The 22,725-nt window shown below is 58.0% G+C and overlaps 3 protein-coding genes across 10 annotated transcripts in view; 2 read left to right on the top strand and 1 right to left on the bottom strand.

Annotated features, from left to right (window-relative positions):
* The first annotated feature begins 47 nt into the window (after window positions 1-47).
* TRMT1 (tRNA methyltransferase 1) lies at window positions 48-6,612 on the top strand. 3 transcript variants are annotated; one of them, XM_063110664.1, is made up of 17 exons: window positions 48-125; window positions 436-639; window positions 720-775; window positions 1,030-1,172; window positions 1,319-1,506; window positions 2,688-2,803; window positions 2,883-2,995; window positions 3,942-4,090; window positions 4,258-4,344; window positions 4,438-4,507; window positions 4,590-4,724; window positions 4,812-4,897; window positions 5,160-5,268; window positions 5,349-5,425; window positions 5,958-6,098; window positions 6,179-6,308; window positions 6,440-6,612. In XM_063110664.1, exons 2-17 carry the CDS (start codon window positions 455-457, stop codon window positions 6,587-6,589), a joined length of 1,935 nt encoding a protein of 644 aa, XP_062966734.1. In that variant the 5' UTR covers window positions 48-125; window positions 436-454; the 3' UTR covers window positions 6,590-6,612. The 3 variants fall into 3 exon arrangements, with proteins under 3 accessions (XP_062966734.1, XP_062966732.1, XP_062966731.1); XM_063110662.1 differs by having other exon boundaries at window positions 50-125; window positions 352-639; window positions 5,979-6,098; XM_063110661.1 differs by having other exon boundaries at window positions 50-125; window positions 352-639.
* A 3,643-nt stretch (window positions 6,613-10,255) lies between these two features.
* On the top strand, window positions 10,256-12,056 carry LYL1 (LYL1 basic helix-loop-helix family member). The gene is made up of 3 exons (XM_063108992.1): window positions 10,256-10,587; window positions 10,675-10,766; window positions 11,641-12,056. Exons 1-3 carry the CDS (start codon window positions 10,256-10,258, stop codon window positions 12,054-12,056), a joined length of 840 nt encoding a protein of 279 aa, XP_062965062.1.
* A 531-nt stretch (window positions 12,057-12,587) lies between these two features.
* NFIX (nuclear factor I X) overlaps window positions 12,588-22,725 on the bottom strand; it is a 97,209-nt gene continuing 87,071 nt past the window's right edge. For all 6 annotated transcript variants that reach the window (XM_063112712.1, XM_063112715.1, XM_063112714.1 and 3 more), the window contains 2 exons: window positions 21,186-21,277; window positions 12,588-16,694 (listed from right to left, as the gene is read on the bottom strand). In XM_063112712.1, coding sequence (XP_062968782.1) covers window positions 16,680-16,694; window positions 21,186-21,277 — 107 coding nt within the window. In that variant the 3' untranslated portion in view covers window positions 12,588-16,679. The remainder of the gene's footprint in view (window positions 16,695-21,185; window positions 21,278-22,725) is intronic.

Here is a 22,725-nt window from a genome sequence, read left to right as displayed (position 1 = left end):
TGGCATCACTGATTGGCTAATTATGTCACGTGAACGGCCCTCCCACTGTGCCAACATGGCGACGCCCAGGTCCTAATCCGGGAAACGTGCACCGAAACTAATTCGGTTCTCTGGGCCGCGAGAAGGTGAAGAGAGCCTGGGCGGTGCGGGGAGGGGTCTGGGTTGGGGGCGGGCCCGCTCTAGGACTTCCGAATCTGCAAAGGCCAGTCCTCCCGAAAACTGGAGACGTCATCTTACAGAGGCCGCAGGGGGTCCTTAGTCTCTACTTTTTAAATGCGCTGGCCACCCCCTGGCCCCGGAATGCAGCTCTCTGATCCTCTCTCTATGCCCACCCCTGCCCCCCGAATTAAGCTTGGCAATCAGAGGCGCCCGCGCGTGGATGTCTCGTACGAGGATCGTTTTGTGCCTAAGCCTCACTCTCCGCTCCGCCCGAAGTCTCTGTAGAGCCCGATTTATGGAGGGGCAGCCCCAAGGGCCGCCGAATCCAGCACCGATGGAGAACGGCAGCAGGCCCTGCGGAGAAGAGCGCTTACGTGAAGCCCAGGAGACGACAGTCACCGAGGGGGCCGCCAAGATCGCTTTCCCCAGCGCCAACAAGGTCTTTTACAACCCGGTGCAGGAGTTCAACCGGGACCTGACGTGAGCAGGGGTCAACTTGTCAGAGGGGAGTGGGTCAGTGAGAATGAGGGGTTATGAGCTGATCCTCCATCTCCCGCCAGATGTGCTGTGATCACCGAGTTTGCTCGCATTCAACTTGGGGCCAAAGGAATCCAGAGTGAGTGGAGGTCCAGACTTCTGGTGGGTGGGGTTCACACAAAGCTCTCTCCCTTCCTGCCCCCTACCCCTCACCCCCCAACCTCCAGAAAGACACCAGTCACATAGCAGGTCTTGGATTCTGCTCCTTTAGCCTTTCCCCAGGGACTTTGGGAAGATTTCCTTCCATGAATCTTATGTATTATGAAGATTTAATGGGAGATTTCTCAGGGGGGGCTTTGATACCCCCTGACTCATGCCTCTGGGTGGTTGCAGTCAAGGTGCCAGGTGAGAAGGATGTGCAAAAGGTGGTCGTGGACTTGTCAGAGCAAGAGGAGGAAAAGATTGGATTGAAAGAGGGTGAAAATCTGGCCCCAGGAAACCAACCTCAAACGGCTGCCGTGGGAGAGATCTGTGAGGTGTGACCTGAGCACAGGAGGTGGCAGCCCGGGAATCCAGTGGGTGACAGGAGGGAGGGCTCCTGGAGGCGGGCAGCTATAGGAGGTGGGGCCCAGAGGAGGGTGGAGGCATAGGTGTGAGTGGGGCTCCCTGCTTACTCCAACAGGAAGGCCTGCGGGTGCTGGAGGGCCTGGCAGCTTCAGGTCTACGTTCCATTCGATTTGCCCGAGAGGTGCCTGGGCTCCGATCTGTGGTGGCCAATGACTCCTCTGCTCAGGCTGTGGATCTCATTCGTCGTAATGTGCAGCTCAATAACGTGGCCCACCTAGTACAGCCCAGCCAGGCAGATGCCAGGTAGGTTCTGGGCAGCACAGCCTAGGGGGTGGCCTAGGGGACTACCTGGGGTCAAATTCTGGCTCTGGCTTATTCTCGCTGCATGACCTTGGGCGAGTGACTTAGCCTCTTTGAGTCCATTTCCTTGTTTGTCAAACAAGAACAGTAGTTCTACAGGGGTTTCTGTGATGATTAAGTAGTAAATAATAATTGGATAGCCCATACTCTGTGCCAGAAATAAGTACCATGATGGTCTCCATTTTAGACTTAACTACTTAACTTTTTGTATTTCTTTCATTCATCAAATGAACCATCGTATTTCCATTCATTGCTATGTGCCAGGCACTGTTCCTGCCAGAGATGCATGAGTAAGCAAAACAGACAAAATCCGTGACCATTGTCAGAGTTGGCAAACTATAGTCTTGGGGCCCACAGCCTGGCTTTTTATGGCCCACAAGCTAAGAATGTTTTTTACATTTTTAAAGGGTTAAAAAAGAGAATATGCAGTAGAGACCATATGTGGCTCACAAAGCCTAAAATCCTATTTGACCTTTTATAGAAAAATAAATTTTATTTTCCTGACCCTATTGGAACCTAATAGGAAATACATACAGTACATACAATAGAATAAAAAGTAATCATGACAAATAAGTAAACTATGTTGTAAATAAACTACAGGTGAAAAGTCCTATGGAAAAAATAGAGGGTAGGGGGCATTGAGGAAGGTGGTGAGGGTTTTTTTTTTTTTTTTTGGTGGCTGGCCGGTATGGGAATCCAAACTCATGATCCTGGCGTTAAAAGGCTGCACTCTAACCAACTGAGTGCAATTTTAAATTACATGGTGAGGGTGGGCTTTGTTGAGAAGGTAGCATTTGTGTTTCCATATCTGCAAAGCAAACAACAGTAGCCCGTGCGGTTCTTTGGCATAGTTAAATGTGTTAATACATCTATAAACTGCTTGAAACAGTGTTAGGCATATACGTCCTATATCATTATTGGCTATTGTCATTGTCTTTGTCATAGATGGGTAGACTGAGCCCATCTAAGGAGGAAAACCATAACTAATGGCCAAGCTAGGACCTGAACCTGGGAAGCTGGCCGCCAAGTTCTAACCAAAACCACCTCACTATGGGAGTTAACATGTGTAGGGGACAGGGCAGGTACCTGGTGTGGGAGACTGAGGACCTGTTGCTCTCCTACAGGATGCTGATGTACCAGCACCAGAGGGTGTCGGAGAGGTTTGACGTCATCGACCTGGACCCCTATGGCAGCCCTGTCCACTTCCTGGACGCAGCTGTGCAGAGTGTGAGCGAAGGAGGTGAGGCCGGGCTGAGGAGGGGTACAGAGCAGGGCTCAGGGTGTTTGGAGGGTTTTCACTGCCCAGCCCTTCTCCGCAGGGCTGCTGTGCGTGACCTGCACGGACATGGCGGTGCTGGCGGGGAACAGCGGAGAAACATGCTACAGCAAGTACGGGGCCATGGCCCTCAAGAGCCGGGCCTGCCATGAGATGGTGAGGGGCCCTCCCAGCTAGACAGGGATGTGAGGGGGCAGGTTCTGAACTCCCCAGGCACACCTTCATACCCCTTAGACCTACTCAGCTTCCTCTAGGCAGCTAGAGCCAGATCCTTCCCAAGTTGTTAATGACAAGCATGTCTTTAACTTGCAAAGAAAGTTCCTAAGAGTATGGGTTTCTAATCATGATCACTTTGGGGCAGTGGTTTCACCCAGGGTAAGAGCAATTGGTCACATCATTCTTCCTAGGATTCTGTATTGTAACAACTTTTCCAAAGAAAATTTTTTAAGGCTGTTTTTCCAGGTCTGAGTTCAAATTCTAGATTTGTGGGTGGCTCTAGCCAAGTGATTTCACCTTTCTGGGCCTCGATTTTTGCATCTGTAAAATGGGTGTGATGATGGCACTAACACTAATGGGTTGCTGTGGGAATTCGACAAGGCTGGGGCAGGCTATGTCAAGGGACCCGGAAAGGAGGGGCTATTGTCCTTATTTCTTAAGATCAGTCTGAGAAATGCCACCTCCTTTCCCATGTTGGAGTCTCACAGCAGCCCCTGACAAGGAGGAGATCCCATCAGTTCTGCAATGCCCCGTGTCCCCACTGCCTGACCATAGAGCCCTATGGGGCCAGAACACAGGTCTTCCCTCCACAGCACACACTGGAAGGCGTGCCAACGATGCTAATCAGAATTGGTTCAGTCTACTGAGCCTGTGTGCTTCAGTCATTTAATGCCCCCAGCAGGGTCACAAAGAGACAGGGACTGTTGTGATTTTGCAGATGAGGAAACTGAGGCACAGAGAGGTGGTATTCATTTGTCAAGGGTCTCACAGCCAGGGTGCTCGGGGCTAGGCTTGGAACCCAGGGAGCCGGGTTCCTTTATGAGCATCATGCATGGCTCCTAAGGGGGCAGTGAGAGAGGGCTGATGCCCAATCTTCTGCCCCCAGGCCCTGAGAATTGTCCTGCACAGCCTGGACCTCCGTGCCAACTGCTACCAGCGTTTCGTGGTGCCACTGCTCAGCATCAGTGCGGATTTCTATGTGCGTGTTTTTGTTCGCGTCTTCACTGGCCAGGCCAAGGTCAAAGCCTCAGCCAGGTCAGCCTGGTGGTGGCGAGGAGGGGTGATGGATTGGAGAGAAGAGACAGGTCTGTGCCTGGAGGGGCAAAGTGTTCTAAGGGGGACCGAGCCAGTCTGAGGGAGAAGTTGGGGTGTGGTTAGCACGCTGGAACTCATGTCGCCTCCCCTCCGCCGGCTCCCCACAGCAAGCAGGCGCTGGTGTTCCAGTGTGTGGGCTGTGGGGCCTTCCACCTTCAGCGCCTCGGCAAAGCATCAGGAGCCCCTGGTGGCCGGTGAGCAAGGGTGTGCTGGGGAAGAAGGTGAAGGGGGAATCCCAGGGTTGCTGCCACCTAACAGCCCAGCTCCTCTGGCCCCTCTGCATGCAGGGTCAAGTTCTCTGCAGCCTGTGGTCCCCCAGTGACCCCTGAGTGTGAGCACTGCAGACAGCGACATCAGGTAGGGCCAGGCCAGGGGAGGTGAGGGAGCAGTGGTCCTGGGGGTCACATTCCCTGCTCACCTGTCCCCTATGCGTCCACAGCTCGGTGGCCCCATGTGGGCAGAGCCCATCCATGACCTGGACTTCGTGGGCCGTGTCCTGGAGGCTGTGAGCGCCAACCCCGGCCGCTTCCACACGTCCAAGCGGATCCGAGGGGTCCTGAGCGTCATCACTGAGGTGGGAGCCTGGCTGTGACAGGGAGGGGGCTCTTCTGGTGCCGGTCCCTTTCATCGGCCACCCATGCCCATCTGCTTCCCCTGGCAGGAGCTCCCTGACGTGCCTCTCTACTACACGCTGGATCAGCTGAGCAGCACCATCCATTGCAACACACCCAGCCTCCTGCAGCTGCGGTGAGGGCCCCTGGGGCCGGGAGGAGGTGGCCCTGGGCTAGTTGGGCCATCGGAGTCCAGGGCTTCTCATACACAGGTGCTCAGAACAGAACCCAGCAGCCCCGAGCCCTCACCAGGGGATAGACTTACTATGTTGATCACTTGCGCGTAGTTACTGGGAGAAGTGCAGCCGCGCCAGTGCACACGACACGGCTCACACCCACACATGTCAGCCCCAGCTTTAGGGTCCAGCCTCCCCCTCACGGTCCCTGCTGGTCCCCAGGTCGGCCCTCCTCCATGCTGGCTTCCGGGTCTCGCTTTCCCACGCCTGTAAGAACGCAGTGAAGACGGACGCCCCTGCTTCAGCTCTCTGGGACATCATGCGCTGCTGGGTGAGGGCGGGGCTGACCCAATGGAAGTGGGAGAGCAGGCGGTGGCCCAATAGCCTCTGACCTCTGACCTCTGCCCCCAGGAGAAGGAGTGTCCAGTAAAACGGGAGCGGCTGTCAGAGACCAGCCCAGCATTCCGCATTCTCAGTGTGGAGCCCAGGTACAGGGACACGCATGCACAAGGGAGCAGGGCTGCCCATAGGCCAAGGAAGCACACATGTGTGCAGATGACAGACACTTCCCCACACAGACACACGCTCATTTGTCAAGTGAGATCCAGAATCTCTCCACTTCTCCTTTCCTGCCCCACCCTCCCTCATTCACCACTATCTGTTCTCACAGTGCCCGGAGGGCACCTGTGAACACCCGAGGCAGGGCACATCCCTCTTCTGCCCAGAACCATCCATGGCTTCCACATCACCCAGTAGAAGTCCTACCTGCAGCCCACCAGGACCTACACAGTCTGGCCTGTCACCTCCCTGCCCTCATCCTACTCCACTCTCTCCCCACCTTGTTCACTCCACACAGATTCCCACTCCCAGCACTGGGAACAGTGGATGCACACAGTAGTAAAATAAACATGTTTATTAATTGAATGAGAAGATCTTGACACGGGCAGACACATCGTGCTACGTTGAGATGGGTGGGCCTCATGGGTGGTCCACATACACCCGCATGGTCGCTGCCCCCAGCCCCCATCCCCATTCCCGCAGGCTGCAGGCCAACTTCACCGTCCGGGAGGATGCCAACCCCAGCTCCCGCCAGCGAGGACTCAAGCGCTTCCAGATCAACCCAGAGGCTAACTGGGGTCCCCGGCCCCGTGCCCGCCCAGGGTGAGTGGCAGTGACATGAGGATGGGGTTCAGTTAGGGCAAGGGCAATATGAGGTCCCAGCTCCCCATCTCCTGGCACAGGGGCAAGGTGGCAGATGCAGCCATGGAGGAGAGACGCAGGCTGCTCCAGAATAAGCGAAAGGAACCAACTGAGGACCTGGCCCAGCGGGCTGCCCGGCTCAAGACATTTCCTTGCAAGAGGTTCAAGGAGGTGAGGTGCCTCCTGTCTCTCTCCCACTGTAGGATACATGGGTCCCCTCCAGGCAATAGGGCTGGGTCAAGGGGAAGGCAGGGCTGGGAGAGCTCTGGGGCAGGGGTTCACATTTACCCTGTTCCCACCAGGGCACCTGTCAACGGGGGGATGAGTGCTGCTACTCCCACAGCCCCTCACCACCCAGAGCCTCTGCTGATGCTATACCAAGTGACTGTCCAGAGACCCCCAACCAGAACCCCCCTGGGCCTGGGGCCACTCCCGGGCCAGGCGTAGACTGAGCCAATAAAGAGATATTACCTTCCTCTGATTGTCATTTGTCTGAGTGGGGAGGCTGCCTGTGGTCGATCTGTCCATCTGCCTGAGGGGCTCTGCCCATCTATATGGCCATGACTAGGGACTGTTCTTCTGTCCATCAGTGTACCTGCCATCTGGGGGGGTTGTTTGTTCCTTACTGGGGTGTTCTGGCTGTATGGGAGGTGGGAGCTGACCAGAGTGTGCACGGTGGTCTGACCCTCTGCCGCACCCAGCCGTTAGCTACCCGAGAGCCGGCACCTGCGGTTCCCAAGGCGGCCACGGGGCGGTAGCCGTGCGCTCGCCCCTGCGGGACTTGTGCCTGTCTTCGGCCAACCCCGTCGGCGCGCTCCCGGCCACGGGCACGCGCGCAGGCGCGCTCTCCAGTCACGGAGCCTCCACGTGTCCTCGCGCGCGCCGCTGCCTCCTTGCCGCCTGGTTTCTTTGGCCCAGCTCTCCTGGGCCGCGGTGGCGGAAGCCAGACCGGAACCGGGCGCCCTGTGCATCCGCTCCAGACCAGGTGCTTCCTGCCCTGCGGCCCATGGGGGGCGTGCAGACAGTGAGGGATCCTGCAAGCTGCTGCATCCCCACTTCCCCGGGAGGCTAGTAACGTTACCGGAGAGTCCTGGAGCAGGATCCCCTCTCTGCCACATGTACCCTTCATCTCCATCTGTAAAGTGAGGCTCAGCTTACAACCCACCTTGGATGGACGTCATGTGCTTAAACTTTAGCTCTTGTTTCCCTAGGGGGAAGCAGTGGGGTGTTGATTGTGGGGTCTTGGGCTTCACCCCATTCCTGGGAAGGTGGTGGTGGTGGTATTGGTGTTGGGTGGCTGCCTGGGGGCTCCTGCTGTCACCCAGACACACACACACACACACACACACAGAGTATACTGGGGATAAGGAGCCATTGGATCCCTGCTACACACACACACACACACACACACACACACACACACACACACACACACTGGGGATAAGGAGCCATTGGATCCCTGCTATACACACACACACACACACACACACACACAGAGTATACTGGGGATAAGGAGCCATTGGATCCCTGCTACACACCACACACACACACACACACACACACACACACACACACACACACACACACACACACACACACACACACACACACACACACACACACACACACACACACACACACACACACACACACACACACACACACACTGGGGATAAGGAGCCATTGGATCCCTGCTATACACACACACACACACACACACACACACAGAGTATACTGGGGATAAGGAGCCATTGGATCCCTGCTACACACCACACACACACACACACACACACACACACACACACACACACACACACACACACACACACACACACACACACACACACACACACACACACACACACACACACACACACACACACACACACACACACACACACACACACACACACACACACACACACACACACACACACACACACACACACACACACACACACACACACACACACACACACACACACACACACACACACACACACACACCCCCCTCAGGCTGCAAGGGCAACACACCTAGCTATGACCAGGCTTTTCCCTTTGTGAGGTTTCAGTGGAGTCTGGAGCTTCACCAGCACTGCAGCATACCTGCTCCCCCATGAAGTGGCCCAGTGCTGTGGGGTGAGGGCGAGGGGCCACTAAATTGGGGCAATGTGATCCTGAGGCCAAGAGGCCCAGAATTGTGGGGACCTGTTGGGGCATCTACTGAAAGTCACCACCAGCTCTGGCACCCTACAAAATCCTACACCCTAACCCATCCCCCCGGCGGTGGCACTTCCTCTCCCCTTCCTGGGCCTGGAAATGTGGTGTGGATAGTGTCCCGAGGGTCCAGGACACCTGTCCAGGCTGAACCCCCCAGGCCAGATTGTCAGAACTGTCCCCCTCGGGTGCCCCACTCCAAGTGAGGGTGGTGGAGAAGCCGGGAGAGGCTCTGTAAAAAGAGGAACCAGGAGGGGTGAGGAGAGAAGGAGGGGGCCCCCAGAGTCACGCGGCCCCAACGGGCGGAAAGGGCCCTCCCCCACCCCCATCAGCACGGACATTCGGGCAAGGGGTGTTCAAAGCCAGAGGGCAGACCCAGAGGACACAGGAGGCTGCAGCTTCTCTGCCTCAGTTTCCCCTCTGCTCGCATGTGGGCACCTTCCCTGGACTGTGCGCCAGGGTCCCCATACCCCAAAGGGCCAGGCCTGGGGGAACGGAAGGCGAGGCCTTGAGGGGTGACAGCCGAGTCCAGCCTGTGCCGGCCTGGGGCGGGGCCTCCCAGCGGCCCCGCTCTGAGATCCCCGCCTCCCGGTTTCCTCCGGGGTCAGCCCGGCTCCTTATCAGGCGCGGCCAGGCAGCCAGGCCCTTATCTGCCCTGGCCCAGCATCCTCTGGCCGCTGCGCCAGGGGTGAGAGGGAGGAAACAAGGCCGCCTGGGGTGGGGAGAGGGCGGGCCAGCCAGGGAGCCGCTCACTTTCCCTCGGGGGACCCACGCTGGCTGCCCCGGCTCTCAGGAACCTGGGAGGAGGCGCGGCCCAACGCTGGGGCCGGATGGGGCCGCCTGGAGCACACAGGCCAGACCAGAGCAGGACAGTGGAGTCTGGCCTGACGCTGGAAACTGCATCCTGGCCCAGACTGCCAGCCCTGAGTGGACAGAGCCCGGGCACTCACCAGGCTGCAGGAACAGCACTGGGGTAAGAGGGAACCTGCCTGAAGGAAGAGGATCCTGGGCCTGGGACCCCACTTGTATTCCTTTGTTCATTCATTCATTCATTCAGCAGCAGGGACCCACTAAGTGAGGGCCAGGCCAACTTCTACAAGGCCTAGCTGGGGAAGACAGGGCAGGGGGACCAGAAGTCCCAAAGCTTGTTGGGACTCCCCAGGCCCTGGAGCCGGGAGTGAACAGGGATTTTGAGGCGGGTTGCAAAAACGTGGATACTGATGGGGTGGGGGTGGGGGGACTCCAGAGCCAGATAGAGGATTGAGGCGTGACTGGATTGGACTAGGCAGTGGGGTCAGTGGTTAGGGGTCACAGTGTCAGTAGTGGGGCCACAGGTTTAGTAAGGGGGTCATTTTGAGCAGAGATGGAGTGCAGTGGAGCAATTATGGAGAGCTTTCAGGGTCAGATGTGGAGGCAATAGGAGGAACCTCAGGGTCACACCTGAAGTCCACAGGGTCAGCCTGGGGGCAGTCAGTGAAGAGTCAGAGTCAATCTTGGAGGGATTCCAAGGTCACATGGCATCAATGAGTCAGTGAGGGGGCCTCAGGATCAGATCTTCAGATCTGAGTTACAGGGTCAATCTTGGGGTTTGGGGGAATCCCAGGATCAGTCAGGGGCTCCCTGCCTTGTTCTTGCTCCAGGCTGCAGGTGAGGGGGATTATGGAAGTAGGGAAATTTGCTCAGAGCTGGGTGACAGAGCCCCCCAGGGGTCAGGAACAGCTCAGGGACCCCCTCCCATATTCTAGCAATTTCTGGGCCCACTTCCCCTCTCCTTCCCCTCCCTCCCCTCTCTCCCTCGCATTTGAGGGCTGTGTTGGGCTAAGGAAGTGGGGGAGGGGCACCTGCTGGCTTCCACTGGCTTCCTTCCCTTCCACAGGTGAGCACCCCCCCCATCGGGGTCCATGTGCCCGCCCCAGGCCCAGGCAGAGGTGGGTTCCACCATGACTGAGAAGGCAGAGATGGTGTGTGCCCCCAGCCCAGTGCCTGCCCCGCCCCCTAAGCGTGCCTCACCTGGGCCTCCACAGGTGGAGGAGATGGGTCATCGATGCTCCTCACCCCCCAGGCTGCCCCCTGGCGTGCCAGTGATCAGCCTGGGCCACACCAGGCCCCCAGGGGCAGCCATGCCCACCACGGAGCTGAGTGCCCTGCGGCCCCCTGTGCTACAACTCTCCACCCTGGGAACTGCCCCACCCACCTTGGCCCTGCACTACCACCCTCACCCCTTCCTCAACAGGTCAGTGGGAAGCTGGGGTGTATGGAGGGGAGACTGGAGGCCAGGGTCCTTGCCCACAAAGCATTTGTGACCCACAACCTCTTACAGCGTCTACATTGGGCCAGCAGGACCTTTCAGCATCTTCCCTAGCAGCCGGCTGAAGCGGAGACCAAGTCACTGTGAGCTGGACCTGGCTGAGGGTGAGTGTGGGTTTGTGTGTGTGTGTACACTTGTGAGTGCACCGAAGGAGTTGGGCCCACTCTAGGTCTGTCCCATACCCTTCCACAGGGAGAGGTGTTTCCAGTGCGCACACACACACACACACACACACACACACACACAGAACAGCTCACACAGGTTATGCTGATGTGCAAAACCACAGTCCCAGAGCCAGTCCCACACAACCACCGCCACCCAGTAAGCCAAGCCTCACAGCCACAAAGAGTCACGGCAAAACAGAGCATGCCACGCAGGGCATGGGGGCCACAAAATGACAGCTCCACTAAAATGCACAGCCATGAAAGAGACAGCCACAGAAACAAAGTCACACAGGAGATAGCCACAGGACCACAGCCACTTATGAACATGGCCACACAAGAGTCAGCCACAGAACCACAGCCATTCATGAAGCAGCCGCACGATCACAAACCACCACAAGGTAACTGCCATGCAACCACAGCCATCACATATACCATGAGTCACACAGTCACAACAAGAGTATCTCTCAGACCCATGAGCACACCCAGCCACACATGGGACACTCAGAATGAGGGCCACAGAGACAACTCCCCAGAGTGCAGGCACAAGGAAAACTTTCTCTAGAGAATCTCAGCCACTGACATAAGTCACAGGTGCAGCAGGCCCTTGTCCACAGCCTGGGCCTGTGATGGTCCTTGTATAGGCGGCTTTTGGGGAGAGGGGATACACAGGTCCTACAGGTCCATCCCTTGGGTGGAGAAAGCCTCAGCTCACCACCTGGGTTTAAGTCTCCTTGAGGGTGCTGGGTGCCTGAAGTGAGGGCTGGAGGAGCCGCCCGCTGGGCCTCGGCGCCAACTTTGCCCCTCCTGTCTGCAGGGCACCAGCCCCAGAAGGTGGCCCGGCGCGTGTTCACCAACAGCCGCGAGCGCTGGCGGCAGCAGAACGTTAACGGCGCCTTCGCCGAGCTCAGGAAGCTGCTGCCGACGCACCCGCCCGACCGGAAGCTCAGCAAGAACGAGGTGCTCCGCCTCGCCATGAAATACATCGGCTTCCTGGTGCGGCTTCTGCGCGACCAAGCAGCGGCGCTGGCCGCAGGCCCCACCCCGCCAGGGCCTCGGAAACGGCCAGCTCACCGAGGCCCAGATGACGGCGCCCGCCGTGGGTCCGGACGCAGGGCCGAGGCGGCAGCGCGCTCGCAGCCCGCGCCCCCGGCCGACCCCGACGGCAGCCCTAGTGGGGCGGCGCGGCCCATCAAGATGGAGCAAGCAGCTTTGAGTCCGGAGGTGCGGTGACCCCTCTCGGCGGCGCCTCTGAGCCGAAGGGCACCGGGAACTCTGCCCAGAGCCGTCGAGGAAAGAGCGGACGACGCGCTGTGACTGCTCGGGAGCAAACTCCCCCGAACAGGGACCAGTGAGGACGTCCCTGACAGGGGCAAGGTCCTGCACGTCTGGAAGGGTGAATTTCGCCCCTAGGGACCCCGAAGACCCCTTTTTAAAAAATCACTCACCGCCTGCTGCAAGCCGTGGCCTTGCCCGTGTCCCCTTCCCAAGGCCGAGGTCGGGGAACCAACATAGCAGAGCAATCATCGGACCCAAGTGGTGCCTCTTTTTTTCCAGGCTGGGGTCGCTGGGGGAGGCAGGGAGGGGCCTGGGAGCCTTCGCCCTTCTCACCGGCGCCCCCTCCCGGAGACCCAGGGACAGATGCTCCTCGACGGCGTCTGCGGCGCGCTTGGCGCATGAAGAGAGACGCCGCATCTAGGCGAGGACACATTCCACCGACCCCGACCCGGTCTCGCGCGATCGCATTAGCGAAGGCTCGGGCACTCTTGCTTTTGTTTTTCTTTATTTATTTCACATACACATTAGCCATTCAATGAAGAAGCCGGAGAGTCAGGCAAAGATGGTATAACAGAAGCGCAGTGACGGGGGCGGGGCGGGGCGGGGCGGAGAGGGACAGACGGGCTGGCTGCCTACTTGCATTCCGCTAGGACACTGAAAACCCAGAAAACAAAACAGACAGTAAACTACCCTTGTTTCTTATGTATCTCAGTGCAGAGACGGGGGTGGAGGGCAGAGAGAAGGGAAGACCAGGCTGAAGGAGGAGCAGAGGGAGGGGACGCTAAGGGGGAAGCACACCAAATCCATTAGTACTATATATAGAGATACTCGTATATACTGCGTTTCTTAGCCTAAGAAGAAACTTGTTTGACGGGACGGGCGGCCTTTGCGGTCCGCGATGCTGGTGCTGGTCGGGCGCACGGATCTCCCGGAAGGGGCCGAACGGGGCTGGCCCAGGCTGGCTTGAGGGGGGAGGGGGGCGCCCCGAGGGTGGGTGGGGTGTGGGGAGCAGAGGCGGGGCTGGGATGCCCCTCGGGCTCTCGATTGGGGGACGAAAGTTCTCGTGACTTTATTGCTCCTTTATTTTCTCTCGTGTGGGGGGGTCCGTTCAGCACGGTCGGGGTGGGGAAGTGGTGGGTCGTCTGAGCCACCCGGCCCCTCTGGGACCCAGAGCGCGGCGTCCGCTCCGCCAGCACGGGGGTGAGAACAAGGCACTAGGTCTGCCGGCCAGCGCGGGGGCGGGTGTGTAAGGCAGTCGACAGGGCTCGTTGCGGGGTGGGGCGGGGCTGTGTGCAGGGCCGTGTGCGTGCGTGCGTGCGGGCGCGGGCCTGGGCAAATCGACCTGTCAGCGTGGCTGGGCCTGTCCTGGAGCGTGAGCCTTCCCGGTGCTCCCCGAAGGGAGCCGCGGGTGGAAAGAGTGATGTTGAGTGGGGGGGCGCCGGGGACGGGGAGGGAGAGGAAACTACCAACTTGCTGAGCGCGCTCCTGATAATGCTGGTGAGGGTCAAGTTGGCGTCTGGCTCAAAGAAGGGCGCTCGGGGTGGAAGAAGGGAGGGAGGGGACGTTTGTTCGTTGGCATTGACCTCTGCGGGGGAGGGGCCGGGGACCCCCGCCGCGCCCCGGTACCCGGACGGGGACGGGGCGAGGAGGGGGCGCTGGGCCTCAGGGAGGGGGCGCCCGGGGAGACCCGCGGCTGAAGCAGCCCAGCCGCCGGGCGCACGCCGCTGTCCCGTTCCGTTAAACTCAACAAAGAAGGGATATGCTTGTTCCTAACAAGTGCAGGATATTTAATTGATTCATAAACTTATGTATAATAGTTTGTGGATTTTTTTAAAACGTACTTTATAATGTAAGAAGCACCAGGGTTTTTGTTTAATTATCTTAAAAATAATTTTCTCTCGTCCTTTTCCTTTTTGATCTTGTGTTGGTTTTCTTAAATGTCGAGGTGTTGGATTTTTTTTTTTAAACTCTGAAATGTGAACGTTTCCTTCAGCCCTCCCACCGAAACCGAGAACGAACGACGAAACAAATAAAAACCCCAGATCATCCTCGTCAACACAGGAAAACGACTTAAAAAGAAAAAGAAAAACTAAAAACAGAAAAAAAAAAAAAAAAAAAAAAAAGGAAAAACACTCAGCTTTCATTATCCCCACGCAGGGCGGGGCAGGCCCGGTTCTTTTAGCGTCCCCAGAGCCTCGAGGACATTACAACAAAAATAGAATTTTTTCTTAATCTCTTAACATACAAAGATAGGAAAACTCTGATGCATTGCACTTGGTTCAATGAAAAAAACAAAAGTTCATTTCCCCCATATATATCTTTGTGGGTTTTTTTCCCTCTCCTAACACGTCCCCACATCTGTTGTCGCCCTCATTGCCCCTCGCCTGCCCCTGACAACACCACGTGAGAAAGGAGCACCCCCCAACCCCCGCCTGCCGGGGCAGCCCCGCCGGGCACGCTCCGGCCCGGGCCCAGCTGGCCTGCAGCTTCCGACCTCGCCCGGGGTGGGGGGTACCCCGCAGGCCCCGACGCCCGCAGGCCTACAGCGTCTGCGGGCCCGATTGTCTTTGAGGGAAGGGGCACGTGCAGCCAGGCAGGAGGTCCCTTCCGCTCTGCTCTCAGCTCTGACCCTGTTTAGCCAACCGAACTGAAAAATCATTGCACTTTTACCGCGCATTACGCCCGGCCCACCCGGCCCCCCAGCCCTGGGGCCTTACTCCCCACGTCCCACCCCCGGAGGCTCCTGTGGGAATCCCCCACCCCTCAGCCCTGGGATCGGCTGCGTGCTGGGGGAATGGGGGAGGTTTCCCTCAACTTCCAACAAAAGCTCCCCTGGGGCCAGCCATCTTCCACCTGAGGAGGCACTACCTCCTGGCCCCTTCAGCCCCAGGTAATGGCCCTCCCTCTCTTCCCCCCTCGCCTGCTTGTGGGCCACAGCCTCACACACTAGATTCACAATAAATAAAATCCATAACCCACCCCTACGTGGTGCAATGTTGGATTGATTGACCTTCAGAGGATCCTGACCTGTGCTTTGTGTTTTCATACAGTGAAGAAAAAGAGAGGCACAAGGACTCCAAGGGGGCCAGGGAGGGGAGACACAGGGAGGAGAGAGTAAGGCACAGAAAGACAAGCCAGAGGGGCCAAGTCACACCCTGGAGAGGAGCTAGGTGTGCTCATGCTCCACCTCCCTCCCAGGGAGGCTTCTGAAGACCCTCTGGACAGGCCCCCCAACCATCCCTTGGGGGAGGAGGGGGCTGGGGGGGAGAGTTACTTCCTGTGGTGTGGCGTGTTACCAAATTGTTCCCAAGTTGCTCAAATGGAGGAGTTCCCAATTGCAATAGCAAAAGACCCAAACAATGAATGCCCCACCCCTAAATAAAGAGCAAAGACATTACAGCTAAAATCCAGAGAGAAGTGGCCATGGGAGGGGTGGGGATGGGGGGAGGGCAGAAAGCTCCAAAACACTTGAAAAGGATGACACCCAACACCCTCCAAAGGAACTGAAAGTCGGCGGTGAGCAGGACGCCTACCTAAGCGCAGGTGGTGGCTTAGCCGACAGTAGCAACGGCTGCCTCGTCCTCCTCGCTCAGCTCCGGAATCCCCTCTCTGCTCCACTCTCCGGCCTGGCCCCAGCAGGGCTGATTGCATGAGGGGCAGGGACAGGGACCAATGGGGCAGAGCGAGGGCACCTGCATGCAGGGATGGGGTGCGGGGGCGACCTGGGGCCCGACTCCCCTCATTCGTTGCGTGGCAGGAGAGTGGCCCTCCTGGCCTGCGGAGAGAGGGAAGAGGGGGCCTGTCTGAGCTGGGGGGTGAGCTCAACGTTCCGACTTTTTCCTATGGACTGTACAGAGGGGTCGGTCCAGGAACTGCCCCTGCGGTTCAGGGTGGGGTGGCAGAACACCTTCGTCTCTGGGCTCATGCAACTAGCTCCAGGGGTCACCCCCTGCCCACCTGGGGGCTTTCAGCCCAAGGGTGGGGCGGGGGAAGCCCTCCCTCGCTGGTCCAGAGCAGCTGAGGAAGAAGTCGGAGCCAAGGCTGTGAGGGAGGGGCAGAGCCCACAGAGGAAAGCCCGAAGGATCTGCCCCCATCATCTTTACAAGCTGGTCCTCCGAGCTCCCTATGGAAGCTCCAAGCCCAGTGGAGGGTGGGGTTCCCCTAAGAAGGGCGAGGATGGGGGCCAGGCCCCTTCAGAACTATGCTGGTTGCTTTGTTTGGGGATTTTGTTCCTTCCCCAGAAGGCTGGGGCTGGGTGGGTGGGCAGGAAGGCAGTTCTGTCTCATCCTTTCTTTCTGTCTTCTACTTGACAGAGTCCGCTTTGCATGTTTCTTTCTGCTTGGCTGCTGGCACACAGCTCCACCGAGACCCTTTCCAAGGGCTCTCCGAGAATTGGGCAATTTCTGGGGCCCACAGGGGTCCCCGGGAGGGAGGAGAGAAGGGCTGAGTGGCTGACGACGTATAATTTTTGCTTTTCGGTGGGGCTGGGCTGGGGGATTTTTCCATGTCTCAAAATTTCTTCTCCCCCCTTTTGAGGAACCTCTTCTTTTCATTGTGTTGTTTCTTTTGTCGATCTTATCAGAGGAACCAGGACTGAAGTGGGACAAAAAACAGGCAATGTTGAGAACAGCTGGGGCAGGTACTGTCTCACTCCCACCCGGCCCTTTGACCATGGCCCCTCGAGAGGGTGCCAGGGTGCCAGGCAGCCCACCCCCATGGAGGAGGAAGTGCTTCCCCATTCTCTTCATCCCTCCTGTGGGAATCCCACCCCACCCCCATCCTGTACCCCAGTGCTAGAGTCCAGCTGGCCTTCCTGTGGGCACGGTGCCCAGCGGGTGGGACCCCCATGGCTGGAGCTGGCACAGACCTGGGATCTGGCCATGTTTCCAATTGTTTAGGTTTTTGTGTGGGTCCTGAGGGTGGAGAGGATGCCAGGCTGGGGCTTTTGTATCCAGAGGGGCTTGGGGAGTGGGGTGGGGGTGGCCCAGCCTCTTGCTGAGTTTTCTTTCTGTCTCTTTGGATTAAAAGCAGAAATTCCCGTCTGTACACCCCAGCCAAGGTCCCACATGCTGAAAGGCTGGGGGCAGGGGAACCACGTGGCTGTAGTCCCTAGCTGCGCCAGGCCTGGAGGAGGGGCCATGTAGCCCAACAGGCAGATCCTGTACCTTGAGGGCACCAGAGCTGGGGAAGGACCCCAGGCTCCCTGGGGAGGCGATGCTTCCCTCAAGGTGCCAGCAGGGGGCGCCACCTTCCCACAGACAGGGCCTCTGGTGCTTCAGCACAGGGCACACCCAGGGTGGATAGGGGCTGGGCTACTTGGCAGTGCCTTCCATCAAAGGCTCCAGCCCCACCTCGTGGTCAGGGGTCCCTCCTCTGTGGTCTACTGTGCTTGGGTGCACCTGGCCAGTACCCTCTGGGCAAACTGGGGGTCCCTGAAAATGCATCTTGGGGCCTCTCCAGACTCTGACTCACAGACCCCCGTCTGCAGAAGCTAGGCAGATCCAACTACAGAGCACACACGGGGTACTGACTTAATCCACTCTTGACCCAGCCACACACAGAAGCCAGATGCAGAGAGGGTGGGTGACCCACCTGAGGCTACACAGCCCTCAGACAACAGAGCCAGGACTCCAATGCAGGGGCAGTGTAGAGTCAGTGATCCTAACCACTCTCTGTGCAGCAGTCACCAGGAGGCAGGGTCTGTGCCCTGTCTGGGCCAGCTTGCCGTATTGGAATGGAGGCCTGGGCTGCCCATTTTTCAAAAGAAGCCAGAAGTCCAGAAAGAGTTTCATGTGAAAATTTCCAATATCTAAAACACTGTTGTGGGGGGTATAGCTCAGGGGTAGAGCATTTGACTAAAAGACTGTTTTGGGGGGCTGCCAGTTAGCTCAGTTTGTTAGAGCATGATGTTAATGCCAAGGTCCAGGGTTCGATCCCTGTTACCGGCCAGCTGTCAAAAAAAAATTTTTTTTAATTAAAAAATAAAACACTGTTTTGGTCAAACAGATGACCAAAGGCTGGACCTGCCCTTCAGGCTCTGGTCTGAGACTACAGGGTGTCTTCCACTGTGAGATGGGGACACTGAGTATCAGAATTAGAAAGGGCCTCAGAAATCATCCAGAACTTTCTGTGACAGTGGAAATGTTATCTGTACTGTGCAACGCAGTAGCCGCTAGCCATGAGTGGTTTCAAGGCACTTGAGATGTGGCTAGCATGACCAAGGGATGAAATTTTTCTTCAGTTGCTAATCAATCTAAGTGTAAACAGCCCCATGTGGCCAGGGGCTACTGCACTGGATGGAGCAGCTTGAGGGCACCTGGAAACAAGGGCACCTGGAAACGTGAATTGCCATAATGACCGGGCACTGCTGGTGTTTGGCGGGCAGGCAGTGATGCTAAACTTCCTGCTTCATGCTGGACAATACACACAAAGGAGACCTGCCCTCCCTCGGCAGGGCTCCTGGAGCACCTGCCCGAAGTCCAAGCCTGTCAATTGACTAAAGGCCAGACGCAGGCTCATGGCTCACAGGCCTAGTGAAGCGAAGGCAAAAACCCAGGCCTGAAGCATCCCCAGGGTGGGTGGCAGGGCTGGGGCAGCAGCCAGCTCCTAGGCTTTTCTGGTCCTAGGCTCAGGGTGGGGAGCTGCGTGAGTGAGCCCCTCTCCTTGCAGGCTAGGGTCCTGGTGTTCTTTGGGGCCCCTTCCCAAGGGGAGACCACAAAGAACCCTTGCACCACTGCCCTGAGGTTGGGGGGAAGGCTGGCTCTGGCTGAGATCCCCACCTTCCCCTCCCAACCAGGGAAAGGAGGCCATGGACAACCAGAACTGGGAGGGCCCCACCTGTCCTGTCTGCTCTTGGCAGACCATGCCAAAGCCACAGGTTGGGCCTATGGGGTCTCCTGAGCTGCATGGCTGGGGGACAACCACTAATGCTCAGACTGGGGGGCCCTCCTCAGAAGAAGACTCTGGTTCCAGCCCTGGAGTTGGGGACAAAGGCAACTCCAAGGGGACTCCCTGGCACCTCCCCGTGGTTCCCAGGAACGGGGATCTGCTGCCAAGCATGGAGCAGCTTTTTATACTCACCCCTCCCTGCTTCCTGAGCCAGGTCCAAAATTGATTAAAACTAAGTAAAAAGTGCTGCCCAGGGAATGACAAAATTGCTAAAATTCTTTTTTCTTCCCTCATTCTATTGTTCTCTCTCCATCTGGTGCTCCAGAGATCAGCTAAAGTCACTGGTTACTGTGGAAACCACCCCAGACTCTACCCCCTGCTCCCACAACAGCCGCCTGCCTGCCCTCAGGCCCAAGGGCTCCTGGCTCAGCTAGTCCAGCTCCAGTCCCCACTGCATACCCCCCCCAAAACCCCTGGCACACCTGCCTGATCAGAGACCATGGACCTGGCCTAGGATTCCTTCCCCACTACTCAGGGCCCAACGGGGGAAAACACACGGGGAAGGAAACTGTTTCCCAAACTTGCCTCAAACTCTGACTTTGACCCAAAATGTCCAAGCAAAGTGAGCAGAGAAAGTGGAGGCAGCAGAAACGGGACGAGCAGGGAGGGCTTGTGGCAGTGGTCCCCTCGCACTGCAGAGCTGCAGGCTGCCCGGGCGGGCAGTGGAGGGAGGGAGCAATTGAGCTCCACTGCCTGTGCCAGTCCAGAGCTGGGAGGGGAGGCCCGCCTGCTGTCCCTTCCTCTGGCACCCCCTCCCGCCCTCTGCCAGCAGGGCTCTCTCGGCCTCCCTGGCACGGAGCAGAGGGGGCTGGCTCCAGCCCCTGCTCGGAGCCATTGTTTTTCTTCTCAACACCCCCAAGTTCAAGTTCATCTGGGTGTTACATCATGTCTGGTTGCTCCTGGAAACCAGACGGGTCAGACGTGACTCTGGGGAAAGGGGGTGGGAAGCTGGAGGGGGTTGAAGTTCTCTTCTCCTCCCCTCCTTGCCACTAGGGAGCTCTGAAGTTTGAAAGTTCGACAAAGTTTTCTGGCTTTTTTTTTAAGGGAAGGAAAGGAAAAGCAAAAGCGGAAAAAAAAAAAAAAAAAAAAAAAAAAAAAACCTCAAACCACACATACAAAACTTCCATCCACCAACTTTCTCCAGACTCAGGCCTCAGGCCTCAGAACAGAAGCGGAGCAGGAGCTGAGAGAGGTGGCTGCAGGCTCTCAGCAAACATGGACTTCCCAGGGCTGAGGAATTCTCCAAGGAGGTGTTTTTGTAAAATATGCAAAAGATATTTGCATGTTCTTTTCCAAAGCCTTGCACTGTAAAAGCCTTAGGCCCTCTAAGGCTGCCTCTGCCCTGTTCCTGAGGTGGGTCCTCCCTGTACCCCTGAGGTTCCTGGGTTCTGCGGGCTATTCCCAGCCTCATGGGGACAGGCATGCGGGGCAAAGCCACATATGCACACATGCATACATGAGGCCCAGTCCAGAGCCTCCAGCTGGAGGGCTGAGAGTGGGATTGTCTCCTGTTTGTGACAGGGGTCTGTCTCTTTGTGAGAATAGGGAGTGGTATCACAAGGTGGGAGCGGGCACTGGTGAGCTCCAGCAGCCTGGCCTTCCCACTAACAGGACTCACTGGAACTTGGGGGAGGGGCCTCCAGGGAGGCAGCCGGCTCTGCCCTGTCCTCAGTGCCAGTCTCTAGGCACACAGCCTGCCAGGCCCACTATGTCCCTCCTCCACCACTCGTCCAGCCCACTCAAAGCCAGGGAAGAGGGGAGGGCTGGGGGCCAGGGCTCCCAGCTGCAGCAGGAGAGGGACGAGACAGCCACTGTCCTCCTGATGGGGCCTCAGGCTTCCATCTTTGCTTCCACCAGGCCTGGCCCAGAGCACAGCTAGCCTTGGGTCCTTGGCCGCCTTCCCCAGGGCCGGGGCTGTCAGAGCTAATTATCCAATTAGCTGATTAGCCAGGGAGCCTGGGGGCTGCCTGGGGAGGCAGGCTCAGCTGGGCGTTCAAAAGCCTGGGCCCTCCAGCCCTGCCCCAGCCCTCTCCCTGATCAGCCCCAAGGATCCCAGCCTCTTCCCTAACACCAAGATGCTCCAACCCTGCCTGCTCCCCTGTCACTGCATCCAGGCAGTCAGGCTGGCTCTCCTACCTGAGACTGCTGTGGGATGTTCAAAAAGTTGCCGTCCCGGGGTCCGATGCTGACAAACCGGTTGGCAGAGGAGGCGCCTGTCGTTGCGAATGCTGTGGGAAGCAGGGGAGAGATGGAAAGACCCCGTCAGGCCTGGGGGCCCACCTGGGCACTGCCCTTCGGGGCTGCTGAGAAAGGGAGAGGCTGGGTTAGACAGTGCTGCCGGGTTTAGGCTTACAGTGGGAAGGGTGGGCCAGAGGGGCGGCTGTGCTGGATGCTGGAGGCCAGGCTCCAAGCCTGCCCCCATCACTTCCCTCCCCCCCCACCACACACAGAGGGGCCTCTCATCCTCACTGACCAGAAGCACACACTGCATCCCCCAGCAGCCACAGCCTCAGGCAGGCTTCCTCTTTCATGGCCCAAAAGGAGAGGGGGACCCTGGAGGCTATGGCTGAGGTCACTCAGACCCAGCTCTGTCCCCTAATGAGGCACTGGGCAGGGTTGGGGATAGCCTTGGTCCCCAAGCATCCTCAGTGGGTACCCTTGCTTTCCCACTGGTACCTCCTGAAGAGAGGTGGCTGGGGGAGGGTGGGAGATTTGGTGGCCTGGCCTCACACTGCTGGAAGCCCTCCTCAGCCAGGCCACCTCTGCAACGCAGGCAGCCTAGCTGGGTGCTGCACCACTTACTACCCTGGGCAGTCCCAAGGACTGAGCAGGCAGCTTGGAGAGTTCCAACAGGGCCTGACCAAGGGCTGTGCCAGGTAGGGCAGGGTCAGAGAGGGGCTAGCAGCTGGTTGCCTGGCTCAGGCCCGTGGCATTCTCCTCCTTTGATTGATGCTCCAGGTCCAATGGGACTGTGGTCCCAGGGTCTGAGATGGGCCAGGATACCAGGGGAGGAGGAGGCCGAGGACCTGCCAGAGCCCCAGGGCCTGGGTGCCGGGGACTGCTGTCCTGGGACCCAAGGGTACAAATGAACCAAACACCCCTGAGCTCTTCTCAAGTTGTCCAGCTGAAGCCTCACAGGAAGGAACAGGTCCTGCACCCCCAGGAGGGAAGATGCCCCCAGAGGGGAAGGAGTGTCACAGGTTGCCCAGAAGACCCACCCCTGCCCTACACCAGACACACCCGGGAACCCCGTGCTCACCAGATTCCATGCATCTCTCTTCAGAGGCCCCCCACCCCACAGCCTGGCTTCCCTCCCCCACCCTGCCCACCTCCAACGACCATGACCATGACTTTGTGTCTTATGGCAGATGCAGATGGGAAGATGGCATGAAGAGGATGGAGAAGGGAAAAGAACTGAAACCATGAGAAAGAAGGAGAGACAGAGAGCGCAGAGAGCATCGGTGAGATGGGCCTGCCCTCCCACTGCCCCGTCCTGGCCTGTGGCCTGCGAGCCCCCAGCGCTGCCCGCCCCTGCCCGCAGACAGTGCACCCCTTCATCCTCCACCTCTCCTGTCCTTCACGTCGGGTCTATCTGGGGCCTGTCGACTCAGAATTTTCTTCTCTTCCCTTTGACAAAATTTGTCATTGGTTTAAAAGGAAAAGGGGGGAAAAATAG

The sequence above is a fragment of the Cynocephalus volans genome, chromosome 10 (assembly GCF_027409185.1).
Source record: "Cynocephalus volans isolate mCynVol1 chromosome 10, mCynVol1.pri, whole genome shotgun sequence".
Classification (NCBI taxonomy): Eukaryota; Metazoa; Chordata; class Mammalia; order Dermoptera; family Cynocephalidae; genus Cynocephalus; species Cynocephalus volans.
This window is presented reverse-complemented; position numbering and strand designations above follow the sequence as displayed.

Excerpts from the sequence above, each read along its gene's own strand:
- TRMT1 (XM_063110661.1), top strand. The coding sequence starts at position 380 with ATGTCTCGTACGAGGATCGTTTTGTGCCTAAGCCTCACTCTCCGCTCC. Across the intron at positions 2,804-2,882 it reads GCAGAGTGTGAGCGAAGGAG|GGCTGCTGTGCGTGACCTGC; the intron begins GTGAGGCCGGGC and ends CCTTCTCCGCAG. Across the intron at positions 2,996-3,941 it reads GCCGGGCCTGCCATGAGATG|GCCCTGAGAATTGTCCTGCA; the intron begins GTGAGGGGCCCT and ends TTCTGCCCCCAG.
- LYL1 (XM_063108992.1), top strand. The coding sequence starts at position 10,256 with ATGTGCCCGCCCCAGGCCCAGGCAGAGGTGGGTTCCACCATGACTGAG. Across the intron at positions 10,588-10,674 it reads CCTCACCCCTTCCTCAACAG|CGTCTACATTGGGCCAGCAG; the intron begins GTCAGTGGGAAG and ends AACCTCTTACAG. Across the intron at positions 10,767-11,640 it reads TGAGCTGGACCTGGCTGAGG|GGCACCAGCCCCAGAAGGTG; the intron begins GTGAGTGTGGGT and ends TCCTGTCTGCAG.